The 15,989-nt window shown below is 36.3% G+C and overlaps 1 protein-coding gene across 1 annotated transcript in view; it reads right to left on the bottom strand.

The window, feature by feature from the left end:
* PDE3B (phosphodiesterase 3B) overlaps positions 1–15,989 on the bottom strand; it is a 173,569-nt gene that overhangs the window by 50,715 nt on the left and 106,865 nt on the right. The window contains exons 3-4 of the mRNA XM_059931189.1: positions 8,468–8,716; positions 5,505–5,647 (exon numbers count right to left, since the gene is read on the bottom strand). Of these exons, the coding sequence (XP_059787172.1) occupies positions 5,505–5,647; positions 8,468–8,716 (392 nt within the window). The remainder of the gene's footprint in view (positions 1–5,504; positions 5,648–8,467; positions 8,717–15,989) is intronic.

The following is a 15,989-nucleotide window of genomic DNA, read 5'->3' as shown; positions in this document are numbered from 1 at the left end:
GTATAGGCTGAGTTCTCAAGATTTTCCCTAACTCCTTCATCTTTTTTGTACTCCACACCCCCTTACTCAAGGAAAATCTATTTTTCAGCATCAGATATTTCTGATGCTATCTTTGTGTGTGTTTTTCCATCTGTAAAATTAGAGATTTAGAATAAAGGACTTCTAAAATAACATCTAGCCTTTAGATTCTATAACATTTTTTGCTCAAGCTAATAGTAATAATAATTTGTTGGCAATGTTACAAAAAGAGGCAATATGTAAATAATACCACTCAATAAACTCATCTCCCTACCAATGCTTAATCATTCTTTGTATTTGAATATTCATTGCCTACATATAGAGTGGGAGAGATGGGGAAAGAAGAGTGACAATACCACTCAGGGCAATATTCAAATAGAACAATCTGTGTACTCTACCAACGTCTACTTCCTGATTAATATTCAAAACAAAGGCAGGGTTTTCTCCTTCAGAGAAGAGAGCCGAAGCACTGCTCCATAGTCTTCTACCTTAATCCAGGGGGCCTAATAATTGAACAGTTAGCTGTTTAGAATTGAGAGGTCAAATTACAGGTTTTCAGCTCAGTTCCAGCATCACCTCATTAATTCCCTGCCTATAACCAGATAAATATATACCACAATGAGATTACATAAAAAATACTGAAGAGTGTATATGTATAACTGATTCACTTTGTTATAAAGCAGAAACACACCATTGTAAAGCAATTATACGCCAATAAAGATGTTAAAAAAAAAAAATACTGAAGAAAGCAGAGGGCAAGATAAGCTAGGAGTCCCAGTGATTATTAACAGTTGGTAGGAAGGTGATTAAAGTCAGACTTGGGAATCGGTCTTCAAATCCAAATGCACAAGCATTACAAGAGATGCCAAATGTTATGGTCACAGAGTTAAGTCATATGTTAAGAGTTGATTTCTAAGACAATCAATGCAAATTATCTTGACAAGTTTTATATCACCTCATTTATTATTTTTTTAGGTAGCTGTAAAACTTGTTGGCTGTCCAACATCCAGATTTGCAGAGCCATTATCTTAAAAACTGAGTGGGATGACACCATTAGCCCTCTTGAATCTCTGCAGTTCAAATAGGTTCCAGGCATTGGTATAAATCTCTAATAAATTATCAGACACATAATTGAGAAGCTGGTTCCCAAGTACATTATTTAGAGGACATACTATTGCCAGGCAACAAGTTATTAGATTTAATTCAGAGCACTCACAGCGATGAACGATGAATCAGAATAGGTTAAAGGCAAGCCTCTTTAGTGTAGGAGTACCTATAGTTGATGGCCTCAGAGTTTTGGTACGCAATTTGCCTACATTTCCCCAGGGAAAGTCTGTTCAAAGGAAATGAGCTGTGAGCTCTGAATACGTTGTTTGTCCACAGGGAGGGTCTGGGTCCCAGCAGTCATTCCATGGATAGCAGTTTAGCCATTCTTTTAACCCTAGGTACTAACACTGTACTTGGGTAATTCAATTGTCAGCTAACCCAGAAAAGCATTCTTCAACCCCTCCTGGAATTTCCTGACCAGTAAAACTTCATCCTAGGTCTGAAACTTAAGCAGAAGGCAGTATCAACTGTCATATGGACACCATACCCCTGCAGGATACTTGTTAAGCAGCTGTTTATCTTCAAAGACCCATTTTAATGTAATCCCAAACTCTTTACAGTAGTCAAGCAGGTCTCAGAAGGGTTGTAATGACTAACGCAAGGTAGAAAATGAAAATTGCCATAAAAGAGCAAAGAAAAAGTGTTAAGGAGATTCAGAGGCGAAACAGATTACTTTTCCTTGGAGAACAAGGGGAGGAGGATGTCAGCGTGTTATTCTTAGGCTGTGACATCTGAGCTCAATCTTTAAAGACATACAGAAATACGGGTGAGAGGGTCTCTTCTAGGTAGAGGGAATAACTAAAAAGGGGCACAGATGTGCACAAACAGAGGGAATATCAAACAGTTAAGCTTGACTGGATTTTCAGATAAATAAAGGTGATACCGGAGAGGTATTTTGGAGTTATAAAGTAATGGCCTTCTTAACTAATTAAAATCTCAAGTCCTCTAAGAGATGAACAGTGGTAAACTCTTTTTTTTTTTAATTTATTTATTTATTTATGGCTGCGTTGGGTCTTCGTTGCTGCACGTGGGCTCTCTCTAGGGGCCACTCTTCATTGCGGTGCACGGGCTTCTCATTGCGGTGGCTTCTCTTGTTGCAAAGCACGGGCTCTAGGCGCGTGGGCTTCAGTAGTTGTGGCATGTGGGCTCAGTAGTTGTGGCACACAGGCCCTAGAGTGCAGGCTCAGTAGTTGTGGTGCACAGGCTTAGTTGCTCCGTGGCATGTGGGATGTTCCTGGAACAGGGCTCAAACCCGTGTCCCCTGCATCGGCAGGCGGATTCTCAACCACTGCACCATCAGGGAAGCCCCAGCAGTGGTAAACTCTCAAGAGTAGGTAATACAGTGGCTGTTCAAGTAGGACTAACTCTTCTTCCTTGTGGTTTTCCTCCTTTGGAGTCCTCTTATCATACCTAACATAAGGTTTATAATACTTCACTTTTTTCTCCAGGCAAAGCATAAAGAAAACCAAACTTAAGTCCTATATTACGCTTTACACAAATGAGGCAGCTGAAAAATATAATTTAGCTTAATTTTCAAAGGGATTGAAACTAAAAACAAAATTATGAGAAAACTTCAAGGAAGAGTCTAACACAAGTTACATTCCTGTTACTTTCACATAGAGAGCTTTCCAAATCATTTTTCTACTCTTATTCTTTGCAAGACTTCTCATCTCTGTTTGCTTAATTTTTCCAAGTAAGGGTGCAACTTTGTCATGAGAGAGTAACAGAATTTTGAATCTCAGGCTAGGAATTTGGGCAGTATTCTATGGGTGTTGATAAATGTCCAAAAACTTAATGATTAGAAAAATCTGTATAATCAAAATTTTGTTTACGGAAGATTTCTGGTGGAAGGGTAGAAGATGGATTGGGTAGTGAAGGATATTAGAAATGGAAGGATAATTCAATAGCCCACATAAGGAATAATGAAAGCATGAAATAGTGTAGGCAAAGTGATAAAGGAAAAAAAGGAATAGAGAGGAAAAGAGGTTTAGAGATAGACTCGACAACTGTTATCTATAGAGTAAGGTAACAGGATGTATAGATAACACCAAGTTTTCTAGGTAAATCAATTTTGTAAGCAACCACAAAACTAGAGGATTGCAGCACTGTGCCATGAAATGAGGACAGAATAATAGTAACAGAGGGAAAAGCAGCTGGAGGGATGAGAAATTTGGTTTCAGACATAGTTTCAGGGAGCAAGAGGTTCAATATTTAAATCATGCTGAAATCATAGGGTGATTTAAAATCATAGTTAGAGAAGCTATGATCAGAATCCAGAGCTGCATTCGTATCAAAACTAGGAAATGTGATCTCCATTCTGGAGTACTCTAATAAATTCAAAATGAATGCCTCATGATTCCAGAGTTACAAGCCTATTTGTTTTGTGCTACTAAAGCTTAAATGTTCCCAAACAAAATGTCACCATACATTAATGATCTATAGCTATGATGTCTAACATGCCTGCCATTTATGTCTATATGATCGTTGCATATGGCTCTTCGTATTTTAATTAATTAAAATCAAAATCAAATTTAAATTAAGCTCCTTAGTCATACTAGACACATTTCAAGCTCTCAATAGTCACACGTAGCTAGGGACTACCAAATTGCATGTATAGCTGTAAAAAATTCCAGTCATCACAGAAATTTCTATTGGACGGCACTGATCTAGAGACTTGAATTTCAAAAGGAAGAGTGGTTGTAAATGCTTCATATATTCCCCTTTACCCTATGTTCAAAGTACACTTAGAAATTTATTACTGAGAAGCTCCAGCTTCTGCACACTAGAAAGATTACTTCCAGCCTCATCTCTTTAGAGTAGATGTTTCCTAATATGGCCAATTACTGTATTCTTCAAAGTTCTAAATCTTTTATGAGGCATATGATTTTGTTTTAATGAGTGTTAAGTAAATATATTGAGTCTACCTATACTTACCTTTAACTCTGAGATATGTTTGTATAAAGATTAGTTTTCCTTGGACCATGTTTCTATTTTATTATCAATCGTGTGAGGAGGCAGGAGTATAAAAATAACCTTAACTCAGTGTATCAAACGTTTCTTTTATCTTAAATGCATTGCTGTTACATCAGTGTGATGGAAAGATGAAAAAACAGAATCATTTTCATCATTCTTTCTTAATAAACTCAGAAGTATTCTCAAGATGTTTCCCAGGGTTAAGAAATACCTGTCGTATTTTCAGTTCCTAAAGTCATTTACTTCGTCATATCCTGCTTCCGTTAACAAAACAACAACAACGACAGCAACAAAAACCATTATCATGTTTAGGCTCTGGGCAAGCTTTGGACCAAAGCTCATTTTCCTGTAATGTTCTCTTCATACTTGAATCCATTCCTATTTTATAAATCATTTCACTCAATTTTTCTTTTATAAAAATGGAGTTCATCTACTTGAATGTAGTGTAGAAGATTCAAATTAATAAATCACACAAGAATCTGGAAAATTACAATGATCTGATCATATTTCGTATATAAAATGTTACTATAAAGTTTAACAGATAAATAGCTCTGATCCAACACTGCCACCTACTGTTTCAAATGTGTAACTACACAGGTCAAGTTAAAGTATCAATACAACACATGCTCAGTCCTAAAAAAGTGGTTTAACAGGAAATTTACACTGGTTTCAATTTTATTAACATGGTTAGATAATTGACTAAATAGAAGCTTATAACTCACACAAGAGATCAATATCTTTCCTGGCCCTTAAAAGGCAAAGTATTGAATCCTTTGTTATCAGAGTAAGTGGATATATATACATTCAAAAGATCTCAGCTCCTGCAATCTCCCAGCCTCACTTGGTTGCAGTTACTGACACCTCTCCTTTGTAGGATTAGCACTGTTTAGTTCCAAGTAAATCCTCAACAGAATATACAATATATTAGTAGTTTTAGTTCCCCAGGAACGGGGCTTAAAAGTGTCCTGTTACCTTACATCTCATGTCTGAGGTAACATCTGGGGTAAACCTTGGGGATGCTCCTCCTTTCACAAGTCAGAAACTGTTGACCAACCTCTGAATACTACGCAGTGGACTGGTGACTGCCCCTAATATGGCCACCTCTACCGTGGCTTTCCCAGTACTGCATCCTAAATTGATCCTTGTTTCCTTAAACTGCCTACTTGATTCATGTTCTTAAGGCTCCAGCATGCTTTGTACCCAACTTACCTATTTTGGGGGAGAAGGCAGATTACCCTCTTTTTAAGAATCAGTTTCTCTATCAGGCCACATTACAAACAAAGCCGTCCTATACTAAAATACTTCCAGTGTTCCTTTATGCTTTTAGAACTATTTCAAACTTCATTCACAGAAAGAAAGTGGATGTAGTAGATTCAGGTTTCTTGAAAAGGCTCTGGGGATTTTACCTTAAAATGCCAAATTCTTGGTGAGGCCTTTTGCCATTATTGCGTTCCCACCTTGGAGAAGTCTGGTCAATAGGTGGCAGACCTGAGGTTCCCGAGCTCCTCCTCAGCTGTGGGGTTGATAAACTATTCCTACTGTTTAGCCCCTGTTGAATAATTTAACAATGATTAAAATCGTTATCCTTCAATATGCCGTAAAAGATGGTCCATGGAAATATCAATACAAAGTACAGTTGACCCTTGAACAACTTGGGGGTTAGGGGCACTGATCCTCTGTGCAGTCGAATAATCTGGGTGTCATAAATAACATACAATTGGGCCTTCCCTATGCGGGCTTCCTCCATATCCGGATTCCGCATCTGTGGATCCAACCAACTGCAGATGGTGTAGAACTGTAGTATTTACTACAGAAAAAGGTACGGGTCTGAGTGGACCCGCACAGTTCAAACCCATGTCGTTTAAGGATCAACCGTACATTTTTAGCATGTATAGGAGAAACAAAATATTTTATTCTGAAAATCTGTCAATTTTACTCCAAACATAACATTCTATATTGTTCTTCTATTTATCTTCCTCCAACTAAAAAATGATTTCTGAACTCCCTACAGTTTAACCAAATTTTTTTTCTTTTGTACATTTTATTCCTAGTTTTACGAGAAATATGCAACTGACAATTTTAAAAGTAGATATGAAAGATTTACCCTGAAAAAAGCCTTCAGAGGGCAAGCTTAGGATCAGGAGTGATCCTTCTTTCCTATTATATTTTCAGTACAATGCTAATGTACATAGATAGAGGTTAAACTGCAGAATTCTGAGCTACCTTTTGAATTAATGACTAAATTAAATTCAGAACACCTTTCACATTAAGAATATTTTACCCTAATTTTTGAAAATATTCTCGGTTAATCCAAATGTTAACCAGAATATTCCATTTTTGACCATTGTGAATAGGTGTTTTAGTGAAATCGACATTAAACAGTTTCTGCTTTTTATAAATTTCCCCTATCAGCAGACACGAAACCATCTCAAAGAGATAAATACCATTTATATTTAAGTTTTTCCAAGGATGTTGATTTTTTAAAGATTCAATGTTAGTTATATTTACATTGAAAAAGTTGTTTATGTAACGTCCTTTCTGACTATAATTTAGGTCCATACAATCTTTCTTAGTTCTTAATACACATATAAGACATTTACATTAAATTATCTGTTCTAACTCCCTTTTCCTTACTAATTATTTTTTCATAAATGCTCTTGCTCTTTTCTGAAGTAACATCAGGCTTTTTATATTCTTTTCCAAAGCAGAGATAAATTAGATAAGAAATTCAAATAAGAAGTTTTAAAGAACACAAAAGAAATAAGGGTTACTTCCTTGTTCTTATATGACTTATTCCTATCAGTAAATTCTAGTACTCAAAATAAGCCTTATTACCTAGAATGTTCAGGAAATGAGGCAATTAGGCATCCTATTTAATTAATATTATTGTTTAAATGTTTCTAAAATGTACAGTACACTTTTCTACATAGTAAACATAATAACAAACATAATACTGATATCAATGTGATTTTTTTTGGTTTTTTTTTGGCCTCGTCATGCGGCTTGTGGGATCTCAGTTCCCCGACCAGGGATTGAACCCAGGCCACAGCAGTAAAAGCCCGACATCCTAACCACAAGGCCACGAGGGAATTCCCTCAGTGTGATTTTTATCACTAAGATTTTTAAGAATTATTATTTTTTAAAATTACTATTCTAAACATCAAATGTCAATGGAAAATACAAAGGAAGAACAACATATCAAATGAAAACTAACTCAAGAATATATTAGTTATTTTATTGATGAATTTATTGCTATCCCTTTTTGTTGCTTGTGATTAATCTTTCTCATAGGTAGAGTGCTAAAAAAAAAAAAAAGCCATATAACTTAATTACCATTGGGTTTTGTGTAATGCAGGTGCTACTCGATACACTTTAAAAATAAAAGCATCACATAACTACCTATGATCCAGATTTGTGAACAATAATTATGAAAAATTTGCCCTAATAGGGCTTGCTTAATTTTTCAACACTTCTATACAATAATGCTGAGAATTAACAGAATTAACTGATGATCAAAGTCTCTCCAAAAACTATATTTAACTTTTTCTAAGCTCTAGATCACTATTACAATGAACAAAATTAACTGGTTTGAATTTCATCTTCTCTTAGTTTCTTTAGCCAGTAGAATAAAGTAGTTAAAATAATCTCTAAAATATTTCTAGTTTTAAAGTTTTATGATCTTGGCTACTGGTAAAGGTATTGATAGTCAAATAAAAGAATTAAAAGCAATCTGAACAGACATAATGTATACCTATTTAGAACAGTATTTATTATTTTCTAAAGGAAATCCTATTTTGAATCAGTGATATTTAAAGAAAAATTAATCCCATATATACTGGTGGAAAAGTCAATGCTTATTGGGCTATAGTAATCTCCAGTGGGTAGGCAGGAGGTAGGGAGAGACAGTTCCAAAAAATGTGAAAATCAGTTTAAAATAATGCTGTGTAATTTCATAAAATGAATATTATAATGATCATTTTTTCTTGGTTCAAAAAGAACAATTTCTTGTTTCTAAAGAATAAAATAGAATAATGACACAATTTGAATACTAGTTTGCTGTACAGCCTGAAATTAAATTTGCCTGTTCTCTACTTCTTAAAAACAATAACAACAATAATAAAAAATGGTTGTTACCGATGAAGTTATAACTGCTAATTACAGCAATATTATTTAGAATAAAAACTGAATACTTGCTTAGAATTATTTGAGATTATGACTACCTCTGAAGTCCCAAGCAACTCAATGTACTGGAAAAGAAGCTGGGCCTTTAAAAAGAAATTCTATTTTATCCAAGATTTAAAGGAGCAATTTTAATTCAAAAACATTATTAAACGTGATAAATAGAGCTGGCTGATTACTGTATTTTGACCTTGTGAAGTTTTCTATCTCCTTTCTCAGCTGGGTCCTCTATTTCAGAGCAGGGATAAAATCCAGGAAATGGTGTGAGAGGATTAATCTTTGGCCTACAGGAGCCAGAGAAAGCACCCATCAAGCTACTGATACTCCGGAGGGAAGAAATGACTTGCGGGGGAAGGGTTGGGTCAACCAGAAGATCTGACACCATATTACGAGCCTCATTTAGCACCGAAAGATCAACTCCACTTCCACCTCCAGAACTCTAGAAAAGAAAAAAAAAAAAAAAAAACCCATAAAATTATATATGTGTTACACAGAAAATTTAACATTGAAGAAAAACTTAACTCTAACAATAACTAAGTACTTGAATCCTATTAAATATTAATTTTCATTTATTTGGACATGGCATAAATGATATAACAAGTGGTATGATTCTAACTTTAAAATTTTTGATGCTGATATAACAGATATTGTAAACTTTAATTTTTTTTCTACATTTTTTATTAGTGTATCTCATATTTAACGGTATTCATTAATGACTTACCTTATAACTAGTATGGAACCAAATTTGTGTTTCTTTCAGAATCTATAGTTTGGGCATTTTATTAATTTATTAATGATTTTCTTTCCTCTATGTCAAAATTTCTTTCAAACATATACAGCATTTCTTTTATTTACTCCTCACTTAAGAGGCAGTCTAGCATAGTGACAAGGCTTTGTTTCAAAGACATCTGAGTTGGAAATCGACTTGGAGCAAGTTATTCAACATCCGAACTTTTCAGTTTCTTCACTGTAAAATGGGGATAACAACTACCTCATTAAGGGCTGATATGAGAATTAAATCTGATAATCTATGTAAAGCACATAAAGCAATGCATGGTACATATATTTAAAATGCAATAAATAAAACTATTATTATCCATATTATAGAAAATGATGAGATAAAAAGGAGAAAAAATGGTGTCAGAGTTCAAAGGAGACAGTGATAACACTGAACTGAATAGTTAATATGGAAGGAATAACAGGACACTGGGCCCTTAAAAATGGATAGGAAATACATTTTTTTAATTTAAAATTAATATTTCACTGATGAATATATATGATATGATTTTTACTTTTTGAAAATACATATATATTATGTTCAACTCAATTACCCACAGAAATAAGTCCACTGATAATCAGAACAGTGAATTAAATGTTACTTTTGTTTGTTTTATTGTGCCTTGAATTTACATTTGGGTGTGTTCGTAAGTATTCAAAGTATTTATTGAGTTCACTGTTTATTAATTATCCTCAACACATTTTGAAATTGAGAAATGTTATGAAAGTTAGACCAACAATTAGCTTAGTAATGTATTAGTTTTTATTTTAAAACGTTCCCCAATATTGGGCCATAGCCCAGCTATTTCTAGTCTTTATAAGCAAACACCTCTCTCTATATGTCACTGTAGATATTAAGCATACTTCTGACAGATAGCTTCCCCTAACTTGAACTACTGAACCAAAGTAAATGAACCAAACCAAAATCACTATAAAACTACCCTTGCATATGTTGGTCAAATCTATACCTCCACAAATTGTATATAACAGTATCTGTTTTCCCACACCCAAATAAGAAATCTGTTGTCATTTGAGTTGGTGTTCCCTTATATGCAGTGTGTCATTTCTCTCTGGCTGCTTTCAAAATATTTTCTTTGCTTTTAGTTTTCAAAAGTTTAATTGACATATCTTGGAGTAGACTTGGGGAGGGGGGCGCTGATCCTATTTGGGATTCACTCAGCTTCTTGAATTTGCAGAATTACATCTTTTGCAAAATTTGGGAAGTTTTCAGCCATTACTTCTTCAAATACTTTTTCAAACCCACTCTCTCTCCTTCTCAGACACTGATGATATGAATGTTGGATCTTTTGTTATTGTCCACCAGGTCCTGAAGGCTCTGTTCATTTTGTTTCCATTTATTTTCTCAATGTTGTTCAAACTGAGTAAATTCTACTGATCTATCCTCAAGCTCACAGATTTTGTGCTCTGTCATCACCACTCTATTGACCATTTTACAAGTTTTTTATTTCCATTATTGCATTTTGCAGTTCTATAACTTCCCTTTTTTTTTTTTTTTTTTTTTGGTAACTTCTATTTTTTTGCTAAGATTTTCTATTTTGTTTATTTGTTTCAAGAGAATTTGTAATTGCTTGTTAGGATGTTTTTATGATGGCCACTTTAAAATTCTTGGTCAGACAATTCCAAATCCGATCATCTTGGTGTTAATCATTGACTGTCTTTTCTCATTCAAGTTGTGATTCTCCTGGTTCTTGGTATGACAGGTGATTTTCAAAATTTTATCAACATTTTGGAAACTATGCTAGAAGACTCTGGGTCCTATTTAAATCTTTTATAGTGGGAGGTGGTCTTCCTCTTTAGATTTAGCACCAAGTCCTAGTCTACTTTTTCAGGCTGTAGTTCTAACGAAAATTTAATTCTCAGGGCATTCACAGTGGTATTTTCCGTCTGCTTGATTTTCTCCTGGTGCTACTAGGGTCTCCACTGGTCCCTGCTGGTGCTGCAGGTGACAGTCGGTGGGGAGCTTCCTCAGGTTGGGCTATCTGGTGCCTCTAGGTCGGGCAAGGCAGTCTCCAAGCCACAAGGACAAAGAGCACATTCTGGGCTAGGCACCTGTGTTGTGGAGACCTGGCCACCCTCTGTCTCATTGGGGAAGGGGAGTCTCATGCCTAGTAGGGAATAACCATACTTCCCTGGCCACTTAATGTCAATGGAGTTCCTGATCAATTCCCCCTTGGTGTTGTTGGCAAGACTTTCATTCAATTTTAAGGAAAGGAAGAGCCTACCTGCATCACATTCTGTGGTTAGGCTGGGAGTCTGCATTACCCCAACATTTGCTGTTGGGTGACAGTTATAAGACACCCTGTCACACTATGTTGTTCCTCTGTTACTGGGGTCCCTAATTTCTCCTCTTTGCATTTTTCAGAGTTCTCCTTTGTTCGCCTCTTGCGTTATTTCCAGAGTTTATACTGGTACTTAGCAGAGAGTATCAGGGAGAATTAAATCTGATGATACATGCAGAACACATAAAGCAATGTATAGAATATATAGGTAAAGGGCAACAAATATTATTATTATGGAAAGTGGTGAGATAAAAATACAGATAAAATGGTACCAGAGTTCAAAGAATATATAGATAACTTTAATCTGAGTGATTAACAGAAACATCATGGTAAGGGTGGCATTTGAGCTGAGCTGTTCATTTGGTAGGATTTTACTCAGAAAGATTAGGAGAAAAGAATTTTTTACAATAAAAACAAACAAAATTTATTTGGGGAAACTCATTCTTCAAGAAGGAGAGAGCATAAATAAAGGTACAAAAGTGGTGAAATAGCAATGTACAGGGAACGTAAAATTTTTTAGGTATAGGTTATATTTTATATATATATATATATATATATATATATATATATACTTTTTTTTTTTTTTAAGAGCAATGGAAGATAAGGTTGGAGGAGGCATGTTGGAACCAATATTTGAGAACATCAGATTCCAGGCTAAGGAATATGGACAATGGAGAGTCATGGATTTTGAGGCGGTCAAAGGGAAATAAAGCAAGAAAAGGAAAAAAGAAGTGATGGAGGGCATTAAAAAGACGGCAGTACTTATGATGTTAAGACCTGACAAAAGTGTGAGAAAAGAGCATTCCAGGCACACAGACTAGCGCCTGCAAAGATGCAGAGGCACAGAGCTGATCTCCCTGCTCTGTGCTTTGTGACCACCTAGAGGGGTGGGATAGGGAGGGTGGGAGGGAGGGAGATGCAAGAGGGAAGAGATATGGGAACATATGTATATGTATAACTGATTCACTTTGTTATAAAGCAGAAACTAACACACCATTGTAAAGCAATTATACTCCAATAAAGATGTTAAAAAAAAAAAAAAGATGCAGAGGCAGAAGCCTGCCTGGCTTGTTTGAGGGATAACAAGGCCAGTGTAGCGGCAGCAGAGTAAATGAAAGAGAAAGCAGAAGATGAGGTCAGAGAAGTAAAAGGGAGTAAAGGAAGGGACCATATTGTGCAGGGTCTTGTAAGTCCATGATTAGGACTTGAGCTTTTATTTTTGGTGAGATAGGAGCATAGTGAGCAAGAGACTGACTTAATGTCAGATCGAATGGAATATTCAAATTATTTGCTATAACTTTAAAAGTTTAACTTAAATTCTTATTTCCCATTTGGCTTATATTTGGCAAACTCTTGTTTTTGTACACAGAGCCAAGAATACTACATTTTAACAGTCACTGTGGGAGTGGAGGAGGGGGAGGAGTAGGTGGCTGTATGTCCCTGCAAATGCTAAAATATTTGCTATACGGCCCTTTATAGGAAAAAATTTGCTAACTCGTATCTTTTACTATAATTTCAGAGATGCTTAGTATTTATTATTATTGAAATTAATATAATATCAGCTTATATTTTTGTGTGCTACTATGTACCAGGCACATATTATTATTATTTTAATCAGCCTTCTGAGGAAACTGGTATTTATTATTCCCAATTTATAGATGAGGAAATAGGTTCAAAGTGTCTTAAAAGGCTTGCCTAATTTTTCAGCTGGGAGGGACTAGTTTGCATCAGACCAACTCTTCTGCCTAGAACAACTGGTCTAGAAAAGCCAAAATAAAATAGAAATAGCATCCATTTCAGGGCATCAGAACAGGGCTTGAAAAAAACAAGAACCTAGAGTTAAGAGAAAAGATTGAAATGAACCCAATATTCTGTGCTACTTTTTCCTTTCACAGAATTTGCTACTGATTCATAGCTGACATGGGGCGGAGAAGATGATAAGCAGAGCAGTTAAGAGGCTAGGAAACAGCTCTATACTAGGAGACCAAAACTGGAATTTAGGGTTACAAAGACAGGGAGAGCTTTAAATGCCAAGCAAGATCCCAGAGAGAAGGGAAGAACAAAGATGCAAGCTTGAATTCAGAGATGCTTTTCCCCTGAAGATATTTGGCAATCTGTAAACACTGGCCAAGAGATGGAGAAACCAAGCAGAAATCCTCAAAAAGATTTCTATTTTGAAAGTAAAATATAGTTTTCAGCAGTCTCAATGCTGGAGGAAACAAAACGAGTTTCGAGAAAAACACCACTAACCAAACTGTTATAAGAAGAGACAGAAAACCTGAATAGTCCTAAAACTATTAAAGAAACTTAATAATTTAAAACTTGCCCATAAGAAAAGCTCCAAACTGAGACAGCATCACCAGAGTAGAGTTTTCTTCCAAAGGAAGAAATGAAACCCATCTTACCAGACTCTTCTAGATAATAGAAAAAAAGGTAATTTCCCACCTTATTTTATGAGGCCAGTATAACCTTTATACCAAAAACATGCCAAAAACATGATGAAAAACAAGAATAGGCCAATTCTCTCATGTAGACATAGATTCAAAATATTAATAAATAAAATCCAGTGATTGATATATATATATGTGTGTGTGTGTGTGTGTGTGTGTGTGTGTGTGTATATATACATATATATATATATATATTTTTTTTTTTGGGCTGAGTTGGGTCTTCGTTGCTGTACACAGGCTTTCTTTAGTTGTGGCGAGCAGGGGCTACTCTTCGTTGCGGTGCATGGGCTTCTCATAGTGGTGGCTTCTCTTGTTGCGGAGCACGGGCCCTAGAGCACGCAGGCTCCAGTAGTTGCGGCACATGGGCTCTAGAGCGCAGGCTCAGCAGGTGTGGTGCTCGGGCTTAGTTGCTCCACGGCATGTGGGATCTTCCCGGACCACAGATCGAACCCATGTCCCCTGCATTGGCAGGCGGATTCTTAACCACTGCACCACCAGGGAAGTCCCTGATACATTTTTTTTTTTTAATCAGTCATCAATTTTATACACATCACTGTATACATGTCAATCCCAATCGCCCAATTCAGCACACCACCATCCCCATCCCACTGCAGTTTTCCCCCCTTGGTGTCCATACATTTGTTCTCTACATCTGTGTCTCAACTTCTGCCCTGCAACTCGGTTCACCTGTACCATTTTTCTAGGTTCCACATACATGCGTTAATATACGATATTTGTTTTGCTCTTTCTGACTTACTTCACTCTGTATGACAGTCTCTAGATCCATCCACGTCTCAACAAATGACTCAATTTCGTTCCTTTTTATGGCTGAGTAATATTCCATTGTATATATGTACCACAACTTCTTTTTTTTTTTAATTTTATTTATTTATTTATGGCTGTGTTGGGTCTTCGTTTCTGTGTGAGGGCTTTCTCTAGTTGCGGCAAGTGGGGGCCACTCTTCATCGCGGTGCTCGGGCCTCTCACTATCGCGGCCTCTCTTGTTGCGGAGCACAGGCTCCAGACGCGCAGGCTCAGTAACTGTGGCTCACGGGCCTAGTTGCTCCGTGGCATGTGGGATGTTCCCAGACCAGGGCTCAAACCCGTGTCCCCTGCATTGGCAGGCAGACTCTCAACCACTGCGCCACCAGGGAAGCCCCTGTACCACAACTTCTTTATCCATTCATCTGTCGATGGGCATTTAGGTTGCTTCCATGACCTGGCTATTGTAAATAGTGCTGCAATGAACATTGGGGTGCATGTGCCTTTTTGAATTATGGTTTTCTCTGGGTATATGCCCAGTAGTGGGATTGCTGGGTCATATGGTAATTCTATTTTTAGTTTTTTAAGGAACCTCCATATTGTTCTCCATAGTGGCTGTATCAGTTTACATTCCCACCAACAGTGCAAGAGGGTTCCCTTTTCTCCACACCCTCTCCTGCATTTGTTGTTTGTAGATTTTCTGATGATGCCCATTCTAACTGGTGTGAGGTGATACCTCATTGTAGTTTTGATTTCCATTTCTCTAATAATTAGTGATGTTGAGCATCTTTTCATGTGCTTCGTGGCCGTCTGTATGTCTTCTTTGGAGAAATGTCTACTTAGGTCTTCTGCCCATTTTTGGATTGGGGTGTTTGTTTCTTTAATATTGAGCTGAATGAGCTGTTTATATATTTTAGAGATTAATCCTTTGTCCGTTGATTCGTTTGCAAATATTTTCTCCCATTCTAAGGGTTGTCTTTTCGTCTTGTTTATGGTTTCCTTTGCTGTGCAAAAGCTTTGAAGTTTCATTAGGTCCCATTTGTTTATTTTTGTTTTTATTTCCATTACTCTAGGAGGTGGATCAAAAAAGATCTTGCTGTGATTTATGTCAAAGAGTGTTCTTCCTATGTTTTCCTCTAAGAGTTTTATAGTGTCCAGTCTTACATTTAGGTCTCTAATCCATTTTGAGTTTATTTTTGTGTATGGTGTTAGGGAGTATTCTAATTTCATTCTTTTACATGTAGCTGTCCAGTTTCCCCAGCACCACTTATTGAAGAGACTGTCTTTTCTCCATTGTATATCTTTGCCTCCTTTGTCATAGATTAGTTGACCATAGGTGCGTGGGTTTGTCTATGGGCTTTCTATCTTGTTCCATTGATCTATGTTTCTGTTTTTGTGCCAGTACCATATTGTCTTGATTACT

Source organism: Balaenoptera ricei, chromosome 8 (assembly GCF_028023285.1).
Source record: "Balaenoptera ricei isolate mBalRic1 chromosome 8, mBalRic1.hap2, whole genome shotgun sequence".
Taxonomy (NCBI): domain Eukaryota; kingdom Metazoa; phylum Chordata; class Mammalia; order Artiodactyla; family Balaenopteridae; genus Balaenoptera; species Balaenoptera ricei.
This window is presented reverse-complemented; position numbering and strand designations above follow the sequence as displayed.